Consider the following 22,660-nt stretch of genomic DNA (forward strand, 5'->3'; position numbering starts at 1 on the left):
GGTAAAGGAGCAGCATGTGTAAAGGAGCAGCATGTGTAAAGGAGCAGCATGTGTAAAGGAGCAGCATGTGTAAAGGAGCAGCAGGTAAAGGAGCAGCAGGTAAAGGAGCAGCATGTGTAAAGGAGCAGCATGTGTAAAGGAGCAGCATGTGTAAAGGAGCAGCAGGTAAAGGAGCAGCATGTGTAAAGGAGCAGCATGTGTAAAGGAGCAGCAGGTAAAGGAGCAGCATGTGTAAAGGAGCAGCATGTGTAAAGGAGCAGCATGTGTAAAGGAGCAGCATGTGTAAAGGAGCAGCATGTGTAAAGGAGCAGCATGTAAAGGAGCAGCAGGTAAAGGAGCAGCATATGTAAAGGAGCAGCATGTGTAAAGGAGCAGCATGTGTAAAGGAGCAGCATGTGTAAAGGAGCAGCATGTGTAAAGGAGCAGCATGTGTAAAGGAGCAGCATGTGTAAAGGAGCAGCAGGTAAAGGAGCAGCATGTAAAGGAGCATCAGGTAAAGGAGCAGCATGTGTAAAGGAGCAGCAGGTAAAGGAGCAGCATGTGTAAAGGAGCAGCATGTAAAGGAGCAGCATGTGTAAAGGAGCAGCATGTGTAAAGGAGCAGCAGGTAAAGGAGCAGCATGTGTAAAGGAGCAGCAGGTAAAGGAGCAGCATGTAAAGGAGCAGCATGTGTAAAGGAGCAGCATGTGTAAAGGAGCAGCATGTGTAAAGGAGCAGCAGGTAAAGGAGCAGCAGGTAAAGGAGCAGCATATGTAAAGGAGCAGCATGTAAAGGAGCAGCAGGTAAAGGAGCAGCAGGTAAAGGAGCAGCAGGTAAAGGAGCAGCAGGTAAAGGAGCAGCATGTGTAAAGGAGCAGCATGTGTAAAGGAGCAGCATGTGTAAAGGAGCAGCATGTGTAAAGGAGCAGCATGTGTAAAGGAGCAGCATGTAAAGGAGCAGCATGTAAAGGAGCAGCAGGTAAAGGAGCAGCATGTGTAAAGGAGCAGCAGGTAAAGGAGCAGCATGTGTAAAGGAGCAGCAGGTAAAGGAGCAGCATGTGTAAAGGAGCAGCAGGTAAAGGAGCAGCATGTGTAAAGGAGCAGCAGGTAAAGGAGCAGCATGTGTAAAGGAGCAGCATGTAAAGGCAGCATGTGTAGGAGCAGCATGTAAAAGGAGCCAGAGTAAAGGAGCAGCATGTGTAAAGGAGCAGCATGTGTAAAGGAGCAGCAAGGTAAGGAGCAGCATGTAAAGGAGCAGCATGTAAAGGAGCAGCATGTGTAAAGGAGCAGCAGGTAAAGGATCAGCATGTGTAAAGGAGCAGCATGTGTAAAGGAGCAGCAGGTAACTGAGCAGCATGTGTAAAGGAGCAGCATGTACAAGGAGCAGCATGTGTAAAGGAGCAGCATGTGTAAAGGAGCAGCATGTGTAAAGAGCAGCTGGTAAAGGAGCAGCATGTAAAGGAGCAGGCATGTGTAAGGAGCAGCAGGTAAAGGAGCAGCATGTGTAAAGGAGCAGCATGTGTAAAGGAGCAGCATGTTGTAAAGGAGCAGCGGTAAAGGAGCAGCATGTAAAGGAGCAGCAGGTAAAAGGAGCAGCAGGTAAAGGAGCAGCATGTGTAAAGGAGCAGCATGTGTAAAGGAGCAGCATGTGTAAAGGAGCAGCATGTGTAAAGGAGCCGCATGTAAAGGGGCAGCAGGTAAAGGAGCAGCATGTGTAAAGGAGCAGCAGGTAAAGGAGCAGCAGGTAAAGGAGCAGCAGATAAAAGAAGCAGCATGTAAAGGAGCAGCATGTGTAAGGAGCAGCATGTGTAAAGGAGCAGCATGTGTAAAGGAGCAGCATGTGTAAAGGAGCAGCCATGTGTAAAGGAGCAGCATGTGTAAAGGAGGCAGCAGGTAAAGAGGCAGCAGGTAAAAGGAGCAGCATGTGTAAAGGAGCAGCATGTAAAGGAGGCAGCATGTGTAAAGGAGCAGCAGGTAAAGGAGCAGGCAGGTAAAGGAGCAGCATGTGTAAGGAGCAGCATGTGTGAAGGAGCAGCATGTGTAAAGGAGCAGCATGTGTAAAGGAGCAGCAGGTAAAGAGCAGCATTTAAAGGAGCAGCATGTTAAAGAGCAGCAGGTAAAGGAGCAGCATGTTAAGGAGCAGCAGGTAAAGGAGCAGCATGTGTAAAGGAGCAGCAGGTAAAGGAGCAGCATGTGTAAAGGAGCAGCATGTGTAAAGGAGCAGCATGTGTAAAGGAGCAGCATGTGTAAAGGAGCAGCAGGTAAAGGAGCAGCATGTAAAGGAGCAGCATGTGTAAAGGAGCAGCATGTGTAAAGGAGCAGCATGTGTAAAGGAGCAGCAGGTAAAGGAGCAGCATGTGTAAAGGAGCAGCAGGTAAAGGAGCAGCAGGTAAAGGAGCAGCAGATAAAGGAGCAGCATGTAAAGGAGCAGCATGTGTAAAGGAGCAGCATGTGTAAAGGAGCAGCATGTGTAAAGGAGCAGCATGTGTAAAGGAGCAGCATGTGTAAAGGAGCAGCATGTGTAAAGGAGCAGCATGTGTAAAGGAGCAGCAGGTAAAGGAGCAGCAGGTAAAGGAGCAGCATGTGTAAAGGAGCAGCATGTGTAAAGGAGCAGCAGGTAAAGGAGCAGCAGGTAAAGGAGCAGCAGGTAAAGGAGCAGCAGGTAAAGGAGCAGCATGTGTAAAGGAGCAGCATGTGTAAAGGAGCAGCATGTGTAAAGGAGCAGCATGTGTAAAGGAGCAGCATGTGTAAAGGAGCAGCATGTAAAGGAGCAGCATGTAAAGGAGCAGCAGGTAAAGGAGCAGCAGGTAAAGGAGCAGCAGGTAAAGGAGCAGCAGGTAAAGGAGCAGCAGGTAAAGGAGCAGCATGTGTAAAGGAGCAGCAGGTAAAGGAGCAGCATGTGTAAAGGAGCAGCAGGTAAAGGAGCAGCATGTGTAAAGGAGCAGCAGGTAAAGGAGCAGCATGTGTAAAGGAGCAGCATGTAAAGGAGCAGCATGTGTAAAGGAGCAGCATGTGTAAAGGAGCAGCAGGTAAAGGAGCAGCATGTGTAAAGGAGCAGCATGTGTAAAGGAGCAGCAGGTAAAGGAGCAGCATGTGTAAAGGAGCAGCATGTGTAAAGGAGCAGCAGGTAAAGGAGCAGCATGTAAAGGATCAGCATGTAAAGGAGCAGCATGTGTAAAGGAGCAGCAGGTAAAGGAGCAGCAGGTAAAGGAGCAGCATGTGTAAAGGAGCAGCATGTAAAGGAGCAGCAGGTAAAGGAGCAGCAGGTAAAGGAGCAGCATGTGTAAAGGAGCAGCAGGTAAAGGAGCAGCATGTGTAAAGGAGAAGCAGGTAAAGGAGCAGCATGTGTAAAGGAGCAGCATGTAAAGGAGCAGCAGGTAAAGGAGCAGCAGGTAAAGGAGCAGCATGTGTAAAGGAGCAGCAGGTAAAGGAGCAGCATGTGTAAAGGAGCAGCATGTGTAAAGGAGCAGCAGGTAAAGGAGCAGCATGTAAAGGAGCAGCATGTGTAAAGGAGCAGCAGGTGTAAAGGAGCAGCAGGTGTAAAGGAGCAGCAGGTAAAGGAGCAGCATGATCATCATTGATGTATACGGTTAGTGTGTGTGTGTGTGTGTGTTAAACACAGGGCTGTGGTGAGGAGTGTGTGATCGCATGGTTGAGGCAGCATTTCTGTTTGGGCGAAAGCCAGAGAGAGACATACATGATGTCATGTGGATGAGGCGCTGGTGTGTGTGTGTGTGTGTGTGTCTGTGTTGCCGGTAGCGACAGACAGGATGGCGTGAGGGTATTATTATAGATGTGTGTCTGCTGTGTTGGACGGCTCCCTGTTCTCCTTCCTGGTTCCATGCTGACCACTTCCTTCCTGGACAGGAAACAGGGTGGCAGAGGGGTACCTAGGGTCAACCACTGCGGAGTCACCCAGAGTGTGTGTTGTAGGGGTCACCGGGACTTGCTGAGTCATAAGGATGTTGTGTGTGTGTGTGTGTTAGTTACCATGAACAGCATGGTCCTGTTCTCCTGTAGACTGGTGGGCTGGACCCCAGCGGTGTGTGTGTGGGTGTGTACGTGTGTGTGTGTGTGTGTGTTAGTTATCATGAACAGCATGGTCCTGTTCTCCTGTAGACTGGTGGGCTGGACCCCAGCGGTGTGTGTGTGTGTGTTAGTTACCATGAACAGCATGGTCCTGTTCTCCTGTAGACTGGTGGGCTGGACCCCAGCGGTGTGTGTGTGTAGTTCAGGTGACAGTCCGTTCTCATCCAGGGCCCGGAGGCAGGGGAAACTGGGGTCTGGTTTGAACACCACCGGCCTCCCACCACTAGAGGCACCGTATCCTCCTCCCCTGACCTCTCCATCCCCCGTTCCTCCATTTCGCGTTAGCGTTGGTAAGGCCAGACCTCTCCGCAACCCGTCCACCAATCCACCGCCGCTATCTGGTTTAGGATCACCCCCGGCCCCTACGGATTGGCTGAATTTCTCGATGCACTCGTCAATCAAAGCGGGCGGGGCTTTCTTGTGAGCGACGGTCACTCTTCCACAGAACAGAACCTCAAACCTCTTGGCGAACATGGTGGCCGCGCCGAAGGCCGACGACGCGGACGGAGTACAGTCTTCTGAGGAAGAGGCGGCGGGTTTGGGCACTGCGAGGTCATCGTTGCGCGCCGAGCTCTTCCCGGCCTGACGCAGCGTACTGATGATCTCAGGGACCTGGAGGAGAGAGGGAGGGAAAGAGGGAGGGAGGGAAAGAGGGAGGGAGGGAGGGAAAGAGGGAGGGAGGCAAAGAGGGAGGGAGACTTTGTCATGGGTGCTTACATTTTTTGGTATAGCAGCAGGAATTTTCTTTACCTTTATTTAACCAGACAGTTAAGAACAAATTCTTATTTTCAATGACGGCCTAGGAACAGTGAGTTAACTGCCTGTTCAGGGGCAGAACGACAGATTTGTACCTTGTCAGCTCGGGGATTCGAACTTGCAACCTTTCCGTTACTAGTTCAACGCTCTAACCACTAGGCTACCCTGCCGCCCCTCCACTCTAACCACTAGTCTACCCTGCCGCCCCTCCACTCTAACCACTAGGCTACCCTGCCGCCCCTCCACTCTAACCACTAGGCTACCCTGCCGCCCCTCCACTCTAACCACTAGGCTACCCTGCCGCCCCTCCACTCTAACCACTAGGCTACCCTGCCGCCCCTCCACTCTAACCACTAGGCTACCCTGCCGCCCCTCCACTCTAACCACTAGGCTACCCTGCCGCCCCTCCACTCTAACCACTAGGCTACCCTGGCGCCCCTCCACTCTAACCACTAGGCTACCCTGCCGCCCCTCCACTCTAACCACTAGTCTACCCTGCCGCCCCTCCACTCTAACCACTAGGCTACCCTGCCGCCCCTCCACTCTAACCACTAGGCTACCCTGCCGCCCCTCCACTCTAACCACTAGGCTACCCCTGCCGCCCCTCCACTCTAACCACTAGGCTACCCTGCCGCCCCTCCACTCTAACCACTAGGCTACCCTGCCGCCCCTCCACTCTAACACTAGGCTACCCTGCCGCCCCTCCACTCTAACCACTAGGCTACCCTGCCGCCCCTCCACTCTAACCACTAGGCTACCCTGGCGCCCCTCCACTCTAACCACTAGGCTACCCTGGCGCCCCTCCACTCTAACCACTAGGCTACCCTGCCGCCCCTCCACTCTAACCACTAGTCTACCCTGCCGCCCCTCCACTCTAACCACTAGGCTACCCTGCCGCCCCTCCACTCTAACCACTAGACTACCCTGGCGCCCCTCCGCCCCTCCACTCTAACCACTAGGCTACCCTGCCGCCCCTCCACTCTTACCACTAGGCTACCCTGGCGCCCCTCCACTCTAACCACTAGTCTACCCTGGCGCCCCTCCGCCCCTCCACTCTAACCACTAGTCTACCCTGGCGCCCCTCCGCCCCTCCACTCTAACCACTAGTCTACCCTGGCGCCCCTCCGCCCCTCCACTCTAACCACTAGGCTACCCTGCCGCCCCTCCACTCTAACCACTAGTCTACCCTGCCGCCCCCCACTCTAACCACTAGGCTACCCTGCCGCCCCTCCACTCTAACCACTAGGCACCCTGCCGCCCCTCCACTCTAACCACTACCCTGCCGCCCCTCCACTCTAACCACTAGGCTACCCTGCCACCCCTCCACTCTAACCACTACCCTGGCGCCCCTCCACTCTAACCACTACCCTGCCGCCCCTCCACTCTAACCACTAGTCTACCCTGCCGCCCCTCCACTCTAACCACTACCCTGGCGCCCCTCCACTCTAACCACTAGGCTACCCTGGCGCCCCTCCACTCTAACCACTAGTCTACCCTGCCGCCCCTGCCGCCCCTCCACTCTAACCACTAGTCTACCCTGGCGCCCCTCCACTCTAACCACTACCCTGGCGCCCCTCCACTCTAACCACTACCCTGGCGCCCCTCCACTCTAACCACTAGGCTACCCTGGCGCCCCTCCACTCTAACCACTAGTCTACCCTGGCGCCCCTCCGCCCCTCCACTCTAACCACTAGTCTACCCTGGCGCCCCTCCGCCCCTCCACTCTAACCACTACCCTGGCGCCCCTCCACTCTAACCACTACCCTGGCGCCCCTCCGCCCCTCCACTCTAACCACTACCCTGCCGCCCCTCCACTCTAACCACTACCCTGCCGCCCCTCCACTCTAACCACTACCCTGGCGCCCCTCCGCCCCTCCACTCTAACCACTAGTCTACCCTGCCGCCCCTCCACTCTAACCACTAGTCTACCCTGGCGCCCCTCCACCCCTCCACTCTAACCACTACCCTGGCGCCCCTCCACTCTAACCACTACCCTGGCGCCCCTCCACTCTAACCACTAGGCTACCCTGCCGCGCCTCCGCCCCTCCACTCTAACCACTAGGCTACCCTGCCGCCCCTCCACTCTAACCACTACCCTGGCGCCCCTCCACTCTAACCACTACCCTGCCGCCCCTCCACTCTAACCACTACCCTGCCGCCCCTCCACTCTAACCACTACCCTGCCGCCCCTCCACTCTAACACTACCCTGCCGCCCCTCCACTCTAACCACTACCCTGCCGCCCCTCCACTCTAACCACTACCCTGCCGCCCCTCCACTCTAACCACTACCCTGCCGCCCCTCCACTCTAACCACTACCCTGGCGCCCCTCCGCCCCTCCACTCTAACCACTAGTCTACCCTGCCGCCCCTCCACTCTAACCACTAGTCTACCCTGGCGCCCCTCCACCCCTCCACTCTAACCACTACCCTGGCGCCCCTCCACTCTAACCACTACCCTGGCGCCCCTCCACTCTAACCACTAGGCTACCCTGCCGCCCCTCCGCCCCTCCACTCTAACCACTAGGCTACCCTGCCGCCCCTCCACTCTAACCACTAGGCTACCCTGCCGCCCCTCCACTCTAACCACTAGGCTACCCTGCCGCCCCTCCGCCCCTCCACTCTAACCACTAGGCTACCCTGCCGCCCCTCCACTCTAACCACTACCCTGGCGCCCCTCCGCCCCTCCACTCTAACCACTACCCTGCCGCCCCTCCACTCTAACCACTACCCTGGCGCCCCTCCACTCTAACCACTAGTCTACCCTGGCGCCCCTCCGCCCCTCCACTCTAACCACTAGTCTACCCTGGCGCCCCTCCGCCCCTCCACTCTAACCACTACCCTGGCGCCCCTCCGCCCCTCCACTCTAACCACTACCCTGGCGCCCCTCCGCCCCTCCACTCTAACCACTACCCTGCCGCCCCTCCGCCCCTCCACTCTAACCACTACCCTGCCGCCCCTCCGCCCCTCCACTCTAACCACTACCCTGGCGCCCCTCCACTCTAACCACTAGTCTACCCCTCCGCCCCTCCACTCTAACCACTACCCTGCCGCCCCTCCGCCCCTCCACTCTAACCACTACCCTGCCGCCCCTCCACTCTAACCACTAGGCGCCCCTCCGCCCCTCCACTCTAACCACTACCCTGCCGCCCCTCCACTCTAACCACTAGGCGCCCCTCCGCCCCTCCACTCTAACCACTACCCTGCCGCCCCTCCGCCCCTCCACTCTAACCACTAGTCTACCCTGCCAGTAACAAACTGGTCCTGAACATCTCTAAAACTAAGAGCGTCTTGTATTTGGTACAAATCATTCCCTATGTTCTAGACCTCAGCTGAATCTGGTAATGAATGGTGAGGCTGTTGAACAAGTTGAGGAGACTAAATTACTTGGCGTCACCTTAGATTGTAAACTGTCATGATCAAAACATTGATTCGGTGGTTGTAAAGATGGGGAGAGGTCTGGGCCGTAATAAAGAGATGCTCTGCTTTTTTGACAACACCCTCCACAAAGCAAGTCCTGCAGGCTCTAGTTTTGTCTAATCTTGATTATTGTCCAGTCGTGTGGTTCCAGTGCTTCAAAGGAAGACCTAGTGAAGCTGCAGCTGGTCCAGAACAGAGCGTAACGTTCTGCTCTTCATTGTCATCAGAGGGCTGATATTAATACTATGCAGCCAGTCTCTCTTGGTTCAGAGTTGAGGAGAGACTGACAGCATCACTTATTTTTACAAGAAACAATCATGTTGAAAATCCAAAATTGTTTGTATAGTCAACTTACACACAGCTCTGACACACACACGTACCCCACCAGACATGCCCCTCGGGGGTCTTTTCACAGTCCCCAGATCCAGAACAAATTGAAGAAAACATACAGTATTATATGGAGCCATTATTGCATGGAACTTCCTTCCATCTCATATTGCTTTAAATAAACAGCAAACCAGATAAAGCCACACCTCACAGCACAACGCCTCTCCCCTATTGGACCCCCAGCACAACGCCCCTCCCCTATTGGACCCACAGCACAACGCCTCTCCCCTATTGGACCCAGAGCACAACGCCCCTCCCCTATTGGACCCCCAGCACAACGCCTCTCCCCTATTGGACCCACAGCACAACGCCTCTCCCCTATTGGACCCACAGCACAACGCCTCTCCCCTATTGGACCCCCAGCACAAAGCCCCTCCCCTATTGGACCCACAGCACAACGCCCCTCCCCTATTGGACCCACAGCACAACGCCTCTCCCCTATTGGACCCACAGCACAACGCCTCTCCCCTATTGGACCCACAGCACAACGCCTCTCCCCTATTGGACCCACAGCACAACGCCTCTCCCCTATTGGACCCACGGCACAACGCCTCTCCCCTATTGGACCCACGGCACAACGCCTCTCCCCTATTGGACCCACGGCACAACGCCTCTCCCCTATTGGACCCACGGCACAACGCCTCTCCCCTATTGGACCCACGGCACAACGCCTCTCCCCTATTGGACCCACAGCACAACGCCTCTCCCCTATTGGACCCACAGCACAACGCCTCTCCCCTATTGGACCCACAGCACAACGCCTCTCCCCTATTGGACCCACAGCACAACGCCTCTCCCCTACTGGACCCACAGCACAACGCCTCTCCCCTACTGGACCCACAGCACAACGCCTCTCCCCTATTGGACCCACAGCACAACGCCTCTCCCCTATTGGACCCACAGCACAACGCCTCTCCCCTATTGGACCCACAGCACAACGCCTCTCCCCTATTGGACCCACAGCACAACGCCTCTCCCCTATTGGACCCACAGCACAACGCCTCTCCCCTATTTGACCCACAGCACAACGCCTCTCCCCTATTGGACCCACAGCACAACGCCTCTCCCCTATTGGACCCACAGCACAACGCCTCTCCCCTATTGGACCCACAGCACAACGCCCCTCCCCTATTGGACCCACAGCACAACGCCTCTCCCCTATTGGACCCACAGCACAACGCCCCTCCCCTATTGGACCCACAGCACAACGCCTCTCCCCTATTGGACCCACAGCACAACGCCTCTCCCCTATTGGACCCACAGCACAACGCCCCTCCCCTATTGGACCCACAGCACAACGCCTCTCCCCTATTGGACCCACAGCACAACGCCTCTCCCCTATTGGACCCACAGCACAACGCCTCTCCCCTATTGGACCCACAGCACAACGCCTCTCCCCTATTGGACCCACAGCACAACGCCCCTCCCCTATTGGACCCACAGCACAACGCCTCTCCCCTATTGGACCCACAGCACAACGCCTCTCCCCTATTGGACCCACAGCACAACGCCTCTCCCCTATTGGACCCACAGCACAACGCCTCTCCCCTATTGGACCCACAGCACAACGCCTCTCCCCTATTGGACCCACGGCACAACGCCTCTCCCCTATTGGACCCACAGCACAACGCCTCTCCCCTATTGGACCCACGGCACAACGCCTCTCCCCTATTGGACCCACGGCACAACGCCTCTCCCCTATTGGACCCACGGCACAACGCCTCTCCCCTATTGGACCCACGGCACAACGCCTCTCCCCTATTGGACCCACGGCACAACGCCTCTCCCCTATTGGACCCACGGCACAACGCCTCTCCCCTATTGGACCCACGGCACAACGCCTCTCCCCTATTGGACCCACGGCACAACGCCTCTCCCCTATTGGACCCACGGCACAACGCCTCTCCCCTATTGGACCCACGGCACAACGCCTCTCCCCTATTGGACCCAGAGCACAACGCCTCTCCCCTATTGGACCCACAGCACAACGCCTCTCCCCTATTGGACCCACAGCACAACGCCTCTCCCCTATTGGACCCACGGCACAACGCCTCTCCCCTATTGGACCCACGGCACAACGCCTCTCCCCTATTGGACCCAGAGCACAACGCCTCTCCCCTATTGGACCCACAGCACAACGCCTCTCCCCTATTGGACCCACAGCACAACGCCTCTCCCCTATTGGACCCACAGCACAACGCCTCTCCCCTATTGGACCCACAGCACAACGCCTCTCCCCTATTGGACCCACAGCACAACGCCTCTCCCCTATTGGACCCACAGCACAACGCCTCTCCCCTATTGGACCCACAGCACAACGCCTCTCCCCTATTGGACCCACAGCACAACGCCTCTCCCCTATTGGACCCACAGCACAACGCCTCTCCCCTATTGGACCCACAGCACAACGCCTCTCCCCTATTGGACCCACAGCACAACGCCTCTCCCCTATTGGACCCACGGCACAACGCCTCTCCCCTATTGGACCCACGGCACAACGCCTCTCCCCTATTGGACCCACGGCACAACGCCTCTCCCCTATTTGACCCACGGCACAACGCCTCTCCCCTATTGGACCCACGGCACAACGCCTCTCCCCTATTTGACCCACAGCACAACGCCTCTCCCCTATTTGACCCACAGCACAACGCCTCTCCCCTATTGGACCCACAGCACAACGCCTCTCCCCTATTGGACCCACAGCACAACGCCTCTCCCCTATTGGACCCACGGCACAACGCCTCTCCCCTATTGGACCCACAGCACAACGCCTCTCCCCTATTTGACCCACGGCACAACGCCTCTCCCCTATTGGACCCACGGCACAACGCCTCTCCCCTATTGGACCCACGGCACAACGCCTCTCCCCTATTGGACCCACAGCACAACACCTCTCCCCTATTGGACCCACGGCACAACGCCTCTCCCCTATTGGACCCAGATAGTGTGTATTTGCGTTGATATGGAGGCTACATGAGCCTTTTTAATAATGTATATAGGTCTGTTCTTGAGCTGTTCTTGTCTATTGATGTTCTGAATTGTGTTCTGTGCTCTGTATTCTGTGTTCTGTGCTCTGTGTTCTGTGCTCTGTGTTCTGTGCTCTGTGTTCTGTGCTCTGTGTTCTGTGCTCTGTGTTCTGTGTTCTGTGCTCTGTGCTCTGTGCTCTGTGCTCTGTGTTCTGTGTTCTGTGCTCTGTGCTCTGTGTTCTGTGCTCTGTGTTCTGTGCTCTGTGTTCTGTGCTCTGTGTTCTGTGCTCTGTGTTCTGTGCTCTGTGTTCTGTGCTCTGTGCTCTGTGCTCTGTGTTCTGTGTTCTGTGCTCTGTGCTCTGTGTTCTGTGCTCTGTGTTCTGTGTTCTGTGCTCTGTGCTCTGTGCTCTGTGCTCTGTGTTCTGTGCTCTGTGTTCTGTGCTCTGTGCTCTGTGTTATGTGTTCTGTGTTCTGTGCTCTGTGCTCTGTGTTCTGTGTTCTGTGCTCTGTGCTCTGTGCTCTGTGCTCTGTGCTCTGTGTTCTGTGTTCTGTGCTCTGTGTTCTGTGCTCTGTGTTCTGTGCTCTGTGTTCTGTGCTCTGTGTTCTGTGCTCTGTGTTCTGTGTTCTGTACTCTGTGTTCTGTGCTCTGTGTTCTGTGCTCTGTGTTCTGTACTCTGTGTTCTGTGCTCTGTGTTCTGTGTTATGTGTTCTGTTTGGACCCTAGGAAGAGTAGCTGCTGCTTTGGCAACAGCTAATGGGGATCCTAATAAAAATACCAAATAAGTGTGGTGTTCTGTTCAGACCGGGCCAGACGGTGAGGTCACCACATCTCGATAGGCCAACGTGATGGACGGTGAGGTCACCACATCTCTATGGGCCCAACGTGATGGACGGTGAGGTCACCACATCTCTATGGGCCCAACGTGATGGACGGTGAGGTCACCACATCTCTATGGGCCCAACGTGATGGACGGTGAGGTCACCACATCTCTATGGGCCCAACGTGATGGACGGTGAGGTCACCACATCTCTATGGGCCCAACGTGATGGACGGTGAGGTCACCACATCTCTATGGGCCCAACGTGATGGACGGTGAGGTCACCACATCTCTATGGGCCCAACGTGATGGACGGTGAGGTCACCACATCTCTATGGGCCCAACGTGATGGACGGTGAGATCACCATATCTCTATGGGCCCAACGTGATGGACGGTGAGATCACCATATCTCTATGGGCCCAACGTGATGGACGGTGAGGTCACCACACCTCGATGGGGCCAACGTGATGGACGGTGAGGTCACCACACCTCGATGGGGCCAACGTGATGGACGATGAGGTCACCACACCTCGATGGGACAACGTGATGGATGGTGAGGTCACCACATCTCTATGGGCCCAACGTGATGGACAGTGAGGTCGCCACACCTCTATGGGCCCAACGTGATGGACGGTGAGATCACCATATCTCTATGGGCCCAACGTGATGGACGGTGAGGTCACCACACCTCGATGGGGCCAACGTGATGGACGGTGAGGTCACCACACCTCGATGGGGCCAACGTGATGGACGATGAGGTCACCACACCTCGATGGGACAACGTGATGGACGGTGAGGTCACCACATCTCTATGGGCCCAACGTGATGGACAGTGAGGTCGCCACACCTCTATGGGCCCAACGTGATGGACGGTGAGGTCACCACACCTCTATGGGCCCAACATGATGGACGGTGAGGTCAACACACCTCTATGGGCCCAATGTGATGGACAGTGAGGTCACCACACCTCAATGGGCCAACGTGATGGACGGTGAGGTCACCACACCTCGATGGGCCCAACGTGATGGACGGGTCGTAACAATTAAGGTTCCCTGGAATAAAGTGTTCCTGGTTTGTGATGTTTTCCTGCCGAGACCAGACTAGAATGACCACTACTGAACATGACTTACTACGCACCGACAGCACCAGGAACTAAGTCTCCACTACTGAACATGACTTACTACGCACCGAGAGCACCAGGAACTAAGTCTCCACTACTGAACATGACTTACTGTGCACCGACAGCACCAGGAACTAAGTCTCCACTACTGAACATGACTTACTACGCACCGACAGCACCAGGAACTAAGTCAATACTACTGAACATGACTTATTGTGCACCGACAGCACCAGGAACTAAGTCTCCACTACTGAACATGAATCACACCTGTATGTTATGTTGCTAGGTTACAGCTGACATGAGGTCTCCATGACTACATTGTGTTTCAGCCTGGATTCAAAATGGATTAAATAGATTGTATTTCTCACCCGTCTCCACACAATACCCCATAATGACATCACAATACCCCATAATGACATCACAATACCCCATAATGACATCACAACACCCCATAATGACATCACAACACCCCATAATGACATCACAACACCCCATAATGACATCACAACACCCCATAATGACATCACAATACCCCATAATGGCATCACAATACCCCATAATGGCATCACAATACCCCATAATGACATCACAATACCCCATAATGGCATCACAATACCCCATAATGGCATCACAATACCCCATAATGGCATCACAGTACCCCATAATGACATCACAGTACCCTATAATGGCATCACAATACCCCATAATGGCATCACAATACCCCATAATGGCATCACAATACCCCATAATGGCATCACAATACCCCATAATGACATCACAATACCCCATAATGACATCACAACACCCCATAATGACATCACTATACCCCATAATGGCATCACAATACCCCATAATGGCATCACAATACCCCATAATGGCATCACAGTACCCCATAATGACATCACAGTACCCTATAATGGCATCACAATACCCCATAATGGCATCACAATACCCCATAATGGCATCACAATACCCCATAATGACATCACAATACCCCATAATGACATCACAACACCCCATAATGACATCACTATACCCCATAATGGCATCACAATACCCCATAATGACATCACAATACCCCATAATGACATCACAATACCCCATAATGACATCACAATACCCCATAATGACATCACAATACCCCATAATGACATCACAACACCCCATAATGACATCACAACACCCCATAATGACATCACAACACCCCATAATGACATCACAACACCCCATAATGACATCACAACACCCCATAATGACATCACAATACCCCATAATGGCATCACAATACCCCATAATGGCATCACAATACCCCATAATGGCATCACAATACCCCATAATGGCATCACAGTACCCCATAATGGCATCACAGTACCCCATAATGACATCACAGTACCCCATAATGACATCACAATACCCCATAATGGCATCACAATACCCCATAATGGCATCACAATACCCCATAATGGCATCACAATACCCTATAATGACATCACAACACCCCATAATGACATCACAATACCCCATAATGACATCCCAATACCCCAATACCCCATAATGACATCCCAATACCCCATAATGACATCCCAATACCCCATAATGACATCCCAATACCCCATAATGACATCCCAATACCCCATAATGACATCACAATACCCCATAATGAAATCACAATACCCCATAATGGCATCACAATACCCCATAATGACATCACAATACCCCATAATGACATCACAATACCCCATAATGAAATCACAATACCCCATAATGGCATCACAATACCCCATAATGGCATCACAATACCCCATAATGGCATCACAATACCCCATAATGACATCACAATACCCCATAATGACATCACAATACCCCATAATGGCATCACAATACCCCATAATGGCATCACAATACCCCATAATGGCATCACAGTACCCCATAATGGCATCACAGTACCCCATAATGGCATCACAGTACCCCATAATGGCATCACAATACCCCATAATGGCATCACAATACCCTATAATGACATCACAACACCCCATAATGACATCACAACACCCCATAATGACATCACAATACCCCATAATGAAATCACAATACCCCATAATGACATCACAATACCCCATAATGGCATCACAATACCCCATAATGACATCCCAATACCCCATAATGACATCCCAATACCCCATAATGACATCCCAATACCCCATAATGACATCACAATACCCCATAATGAAATCACAATACCCCATAATGAAATCACAATACCCCATAATGGCATCACAATACCCCATAATGACATCACAATACCCCATAATGACATCACAATACCCCATAATGACATCACAATACCCCATAATGACATCACAATACCCCATAATGAAATCACAATACCCCATAATGGCATCACAATACCCCATAATGGCACCACAATACCCCATAATGGCATCACAATACCCCATAATGACATCACAATACCCCATAATGACATCACAATACCCCATAATGACATCACAATACCCCATAATGACATCACAATACCCCATAATGACATCACAATACCCCATAATGACATCACAATACCCCATAATGACATCACAGTACCCCATAATGACATCACAGTACCCCATAATGACATCACAGTACCCCATAATGACATCACAATACCCCATAATGACATCACAATACCCCATAATGACATCACAGTACCCCATAATGACATCACAATACCCCATAATGACATCACAATACCCCATAATGGCATCACAATACCCTATAATGACATCACAATACCCTATAATGACATCACAACACCCCATAATGACATCACAATACCCCATAATGACATCACAGTACCCCATAATGACATCACAATACCCCATAATGACAAAGTGAAAACATATATATATATTTTTTTTTGCTAATTTATTGAAGATGAAATACATAAATGTCTAATTGACTTAAGTATTCACACCCCCGAGTCAATACTTAGTAGAAACACCTTTGTTAAGTCATCTTGGTTAGGTCTGTATCAGCTTGGAGTCGTCTTGGTTAGGTCTGCATCAGATTTGAGTCGTCTTGGTTGGGTCTGCATCAGATTTGAGTCGTCTTGGTTAGGTCTGCATCAGATTTGAGTCGTCTTGGTTGGGTCTGCATCAGATTTGAGTCGTCTTGGTTAGGTCTGCATCAGATTTGAGTCGTCTTGGTTAGGTCTGCATCAGATTTGAGTCGTCTTGGTTAGGTCTGTATCAGCTTTGAGTCGTCTTGGTTAGGTCTGTATCGTCTTTGAGTCGTCTTGGGTAGGTCTGTATCGGCTTTGAGTCGTCTTGGTTAGGTCTGTATCAGCTTTGAGTCGTCTTGGTTAGGTCTGTATCGGCTTTGAGTCGTCTTGGGTAGGTCTGTATCAGCTTTGCACGTCTGGATTTTCTCCCATTGTTCCTTGCAGATTTTCTTAAACTCTGTCAAGTTAGATGGGGAGCGGCGGTGAACAGCAATCTTCAAGTCTTTCCACAGATTTTCAATGGGATTTAAGTCTGGCTGGGCCACTCAAGCACTTTCACATTCTTGTTCTGAAGCCATTCCAGCGTTGCTTTGGCAAATCTTCGCCCCAGTCTAAGGTCGTTTGCACTCAAGCAGGTTCTCATCTAGGATCTCTGTACTTCGCTCCGTTCATCTTTCCCTCGATCCTGACTAGTCTCCCAGTCCCTGAAAAACAGTAAAATCTTCGCCCCCAGTCTAAGGTCGTTTGCACTCAAGCAGGTTCTCATCAAGGATGTGCCTGTATTTGGTTCCATTCATTGTTCCCTCCATCCTTACCAGTCTCCCCAGTCCCTGCTGCTGAAAAGCATCCCCATAGCATGATGCTGCCACCACCATGCTTCACGGTAAGGACGGTGTTTGACAGGTGATGAGCTGTGCCCGGACAGAATCTTTTGCCTCGTCTTTCTTTTGCTTTTTTGCAATCTCCAGGTGTGCTGTCATGTGCCTTTTTTATTATGATTTTTATCAGGGAGTGGCTTCCGTCTGGCCACTCCCCCATAAAGCCCAGATTGGTGAAGTGCTGTAGAAACCGGTTGTCCTTCTGGCAGGTTCTCCCATCTCACCTCGGGAACTCGGTAGTTCCGTCAGTGGTCATTGGGTTCCTGGTCCCCTCCCTGACCGAGGTCCTTCTGGCAGGTTCTCCCATCTCACCTCGGGAACTCGGTAGTTCTGTCAGAGTGGTCAGTGGGTTCCTGGTCCCCTCCCTGACCGAGGTCCTTCTGGCAGGTTCTCCCATCTCACCTCGGGAACTCGGTAGTTCCGTCAGTAGTCATTGGGTTCCTGGTCCCCTCCCTGACCGAGGTCCTTCTGGCAGGTTCTCCCATCTCACCTCGGGAACTCGGTAGTTCTGTCAGAGTGGTCAGTGGGTTCCTGGTCCCCTCCCTGACCGAGGTCCTTCTGGCAGGTTCTCCCATCTCACCTCGGGAACTCGGTAGTTCCGTCAGTGGTCATTGGGTTCCTGGTCCCCTCCCTGACCGAGGTCCTTCTGGCAGGTTCTCCCATCTCACCTCGGGAACTCGGTAGTTCTGTCAGAGTGGTCAGTGGGTTCCTGGTCCCCTCCCTGACCGAGGTCCTTCTGGCAGGTTCTCCCATCTCACCTCGGGAACTCGGTAGTTCCGTCAGTAGTCATTGGGTTCCTGGTCCCCTCCCTGACCGAGGTCCTTCTGGCAGGTTCTCCCATCTCACCTCGGGAACTCGGTAGTTCTGTCAGAGTGGTCAGTGGGTTCCTGGTCCCCTCCCTGACCAAGGTCCTTCTGGCAGGTTCTCCCATCTCACCTCGGGAACTCGGTAGTTCTGTCAGAGTGGTCAGTGGGTTCCTGGTCCCCTCCCTGACCGAGGTCCTTCTGGCAGGTTCTCCCATCTCACCTCGGGAAATCGGTAGTTCTGTCAGAGTGGTCATTGGGTTCCTGGTCCCCTCCCTGACAGAGGTCCTTCTTGCCCGTTTGGTCAGACAGCGAGCTCTAGACAGAGTCTGGGTCGTCTGGAGACCAATGTGCTCTTGGAAACTTTCAAAAAACTCTAGAAGTTGTTTTATAACCCTTTCCTCCAGATATATGCCTCATCACAATTCTCTCTCAGAGATCTCCGGACAGTCCCCTGGACTTCCTGGTATAGTTTCTGCTCTGTCAATTGTAGAACCTTATATAGACAGGTGTGTTCCATGTTCCAACTCATTACAACTGGCCACAGGTGGACTCCAATCAAGTTGTAGTGACATCAAGGATGATCAAAGGGGTGTGACTACTTATGTAAATGAGATGCATTGTATATACACACACAACAGTGGAGTGTCAAGGCAAAAGGGGAGTGACTACTTATGTAAATGAGATACAATGTATATACACACAACAGTGGAGTGTCGAGGCAAAAGGGGTGTGACTACTTATGTAAATGAGATGCATTGTATATACACACACAACAGTGGAGTGTCAAGGCAAAAGGGGTGTGACTACTTATGTAAATGAGATGCATTGTATATACACACACAACAGTGGAGTGTCAAGGCAAAAGGGGTGTGACTACTTATGTAAATGAGATACATTGTATATACACCAACAGTGGAGTGTCGAGGCAAAAGGGGTGTGACTACTTATGTAAATGAGATACATTGTATATACACCAACAGTGGAGTGTCAAGGCAAAAGGGGTGTGACTACTTATGTAAATGAGATACATTGTATATACACACACACACAACAGTATGTGGACACCCCCTTCATACTAGTGCATTCTTCCATTTCAGCCACACCCATAAAGATCAGGCACACAGCCATGCAATCGCCATAGACAAACATTGGCAGCAGAATGGCCTTGCGACGCACAATTGGACCAGTGTCGTCCGGGTTTGGGGAGGGGTCGGCCGTCCTTGTAAAATAAGAATCTGTTCTTAACTGACTTGCTTAGTTAAATAAAAAAGATTAAATAAAAAAATAATTAAAGTGAAGAGCTCAGTTATTTTCAACGTAGCACCACCACCTTTCCAACAAGTTAGTTGGTGAAGTTTCTGCCCTGCTAATGCTAACCCGGTCAACTGTAAGTGCTGTTATTGTGAAGTGGAAACGTCTAGGAGCAACAACGGCTCAGCCGCGAAGTGGTAGGCCACACAAGCTCACAGAACGGGACCGCTGAGTGCTGAAGTGTGTAAAAAACGTCTGTCTTCGGTTGCAACCCCTCACTACAGAGTTCCAAACTGCCTCTGGAAGCAACCCCTCACTACAGAGTTCCAAACTGCCTCTGGAAGCAACCCCTCACTACAGAGTTCCAAACTGCCTCTGGAAGCAACCCCTCACTACAGAGTTCCAAACTGCCTCTGGAAGCAACCCCTCACTACAGAGTTCCAAACTGCCTCTGGAAGCAACCCCTCACTACAGAGTTCCAAACTGCCTCTGGAAGCAACCCCTCACTACAGAGTTCCAAACTGCCTCTGGAAGCAACCACTCACTACAGAGTTCCAAACTGCCTCTGGAAGCAACCCCTCACTACAGAGTTCCACACTACCTCTGGAAGCAACCCCTCACTACAGAGTTCCAAACTGCCTCTGGAAGCAAACGTCAGCACAAGAACTGTTTGTCGGGAGATTCATGAAATGGGTTTCCGTGGCCGAGCAGCCGCACACAAGCCTAAGATCTGTGATTCTGTGCTTTCAACTTTGTGACAACAGTTTCCTGTCCTGTTTCAGCATGACAATGCCCCCGTGCTCAAAGCGAGGTCAATACAGAAATGGTTTGTCGAGATCGGTGTGGAAGAACTTGACTGGCCTGCACCGAGCCCTGACCTCAACCCCATCAAAAACCTTTGGGATGAATTGGAACGCCGACTGCAGATCAGTGACCGACCTCACTATTGTTCTTGTGGCTGAGTGGAAGCAAGTCTCCCTGCAGCAATGTTCCTACATCTAGTGGAAAGCCTTCCCAGAAGAGTGGAGGCTGTTATAGCAGCAATGTTCCAACATCTAGTGGAAAGCCTTCCCAGAAGAGTGGAGGCTGTTATAGCAGCAATGTTCCAACATCTAGTGGAAAGCCTTCCCAGAAGAGTGGAGGATGTTATAGCAGCAAAGGGGGGTACAACTCCATATTAAAGCCTTCCCAGAAGAGTGGAGGCTGTTATAGCAGCAAAGGGGGGACCAACTCCATATTAAAGCCTTCCCAGAAGAGTGGAGGCTGTTATAGCAGCAAAGGGGGGGGACCAACTCCATATTAAAACCTTCCCAGAAGAGTGGAGGCTGTTATAGCAGCAAAGGGGGGGACCAACTCCATATTAAAACCTTCCCAGAAGAGTGGAGGCTGTTATAGCAGCAAAGGGGGGACCAACTCCATATTAAAGCCTTCCCAGAAGAGTGGAGGCTGTTGTAGCAGCAAAGGGGGTACAACTCCATATTAAAACCTTCCCAGAAGAGTGGAGGCTGTTATAGCAGCAAAGGGGGGGGCCAACTCCATATTAATGACCATGATCTTGGAATGAGATGTTCGATGAGCAGGTGTCCACATACTTTTGGTCACGTAGGGTATTTCTGTGTTTCATTTCCAATAAATGTGCAAAGATTTATTAGTATTGTGATGTCATTATGGGGTATTGTGATGTCATTATGGGGTATTGTGATGTCATTATTATTGTGTGTAGTTTGGTGAGACAAAAAAAATGTATCAAATTTTGAATTCAGACACTAAGTACATAATGTGGAATAAGGGGTAGGAATACGTTCTGAAGGCAGTGTGAGTTTCTGACTGGACAGTATTTGTTGCACCAAACTGAAAGGGAGTCAGACAGAAGGCGCTAGAAACAGGCGTGGTGACTCACCATGAGGTAATGTGATTGGCCTGCCTGTTTTCCTGCCTAAACATCAGATCAGAGGAGTGGCACACTGGTTGGCTGCATAACTGGCTGGCTGGCTGGTTAGTTGACTGGCTGGCTGTCTGGCTGACTGGTTGGTTGGTTGACTGAGTGGCTGGTTGACTGGCTGGCTGGTTGGCTGGCTGGTTGGTTGACTGGCTGACTGACTGACTGGCTGACTGGCTGGCTGACTGGCTGACTGGCTGGCTGACTGGCTGGTTGGTTGGTTGTCAACATATCAGAAAGAGTCAGGTCTGGTCTTGTCTTGGGATGGTTGTGTAATGTTGTGTTCTCTTTCACAATGACTGACTGACTGGCTGGCTGACTTCAGCTATCTGAGGCCGAGCTAAATATATTCTACAGTAGGTAATGTAGAGGGAGAGAGACGGTAGGGAGAGACAGATTGATAGAGAGACTGTGTGTGTGTGTGTGTGTGTTCTCACTGTGTGTGTGTGTGTGTGTGTTCTCACTGTGTGTGTGTGTGTGTGTGTGTTCTCACTGTGTGTGTGTGTGTGTGTGTGTGTGTGTGTGTGTGTGTGTGTGTTCTCACTGTGTGTGTGTGTGTGTGTGTGTGTTCTCACTGTGTGTGTGTGTGTGTGTTCTCACTGTGTGTGTGTGTGTGTCTCTAACAGACAAAAGGTTTCCCTACAACAACATATCCATTCATCTCATAATGATTAAAACGACCCTCAACCAGTCCATCTACATGTCAGGAATGAATAGACCACATTACATGTTATCATGGTATATGTTATCATGGTACATGTTATCAGGGTACATGTTATCAGGGTACATGTTATCAGGGTACATGGTATCATGGTACATGGTATCATGGTACATGTCATCGGGGTACATGTTACCAGGGTACATGCTATCAGGGTACATGTTATCAGGGTACATGTTACCAGGGTACATGTTATCAGGGTACATGTTCCTGTATATAATGGTGTTATGAACGTACCAACATACTATAGACCAGGGTAGTGTCCTACTATAGACCAGGGTGGTGTACTACTATAGACCAGGGTGGTGTACTACTATAGACCAGGGTAGTGTACTACTATAGACCAGGGTAGTGTATTACTATAGACCAGGGTAGTATACTACTATAGACCAGGGTAGTGTACTACTATAGACCAGGGTAGTGTACTACTATAGACCAGGGTAGTGTACTACAATAGACCAGGGTGGTATACTACTATAGACCAGGGTGGTATACTACTATAGACCAGGGCCCTATAGGGTAGTATACTACTATAGACCAG

General features: G+C 51.8%; 1 protein-coding gene across 1 annotated transcript in view; it reads right to left on the reverse strand.

Annotated features, from left to right (window-relative positions):
• Window positions 1-22,660, reverse strand: part of LOC116362653 (TBC1 domain family member 1) — a gene marked incomplete at its 3' end in the record, with an annotated part of 69,922 nt that overhangs the window by 24,525 nt on the left and 22,737 nt on the right. The window contains exon 2 of the mRNA XM_031816707.1: window positions 4,142-4,678. Within this exon, the coding sequence (XP_031672567.1) occupies window positions 4,142-4,678 (537 nt within the window). The remainder of the gene's footprint in view (window positions 1-4,141; window positions 4,679-22,660) is intronic.

This window comes from Oncorhynchus kisutch, unplaced genomic scaffold (assembly GCF_002021735.2).
Source record: "Oncorhynchus kisutch isolate 150728-3 unplaced genomic scaffold, Okis_V2 scaffold857, whole genome shotgun sequence".
Lineage (NCBI taxonomy): Eukaryota > Metazoa > Chordata > Actinopteri > Salmoniformes > Salmonidae > Oncorhynchus > Oncorhynchus kisutch.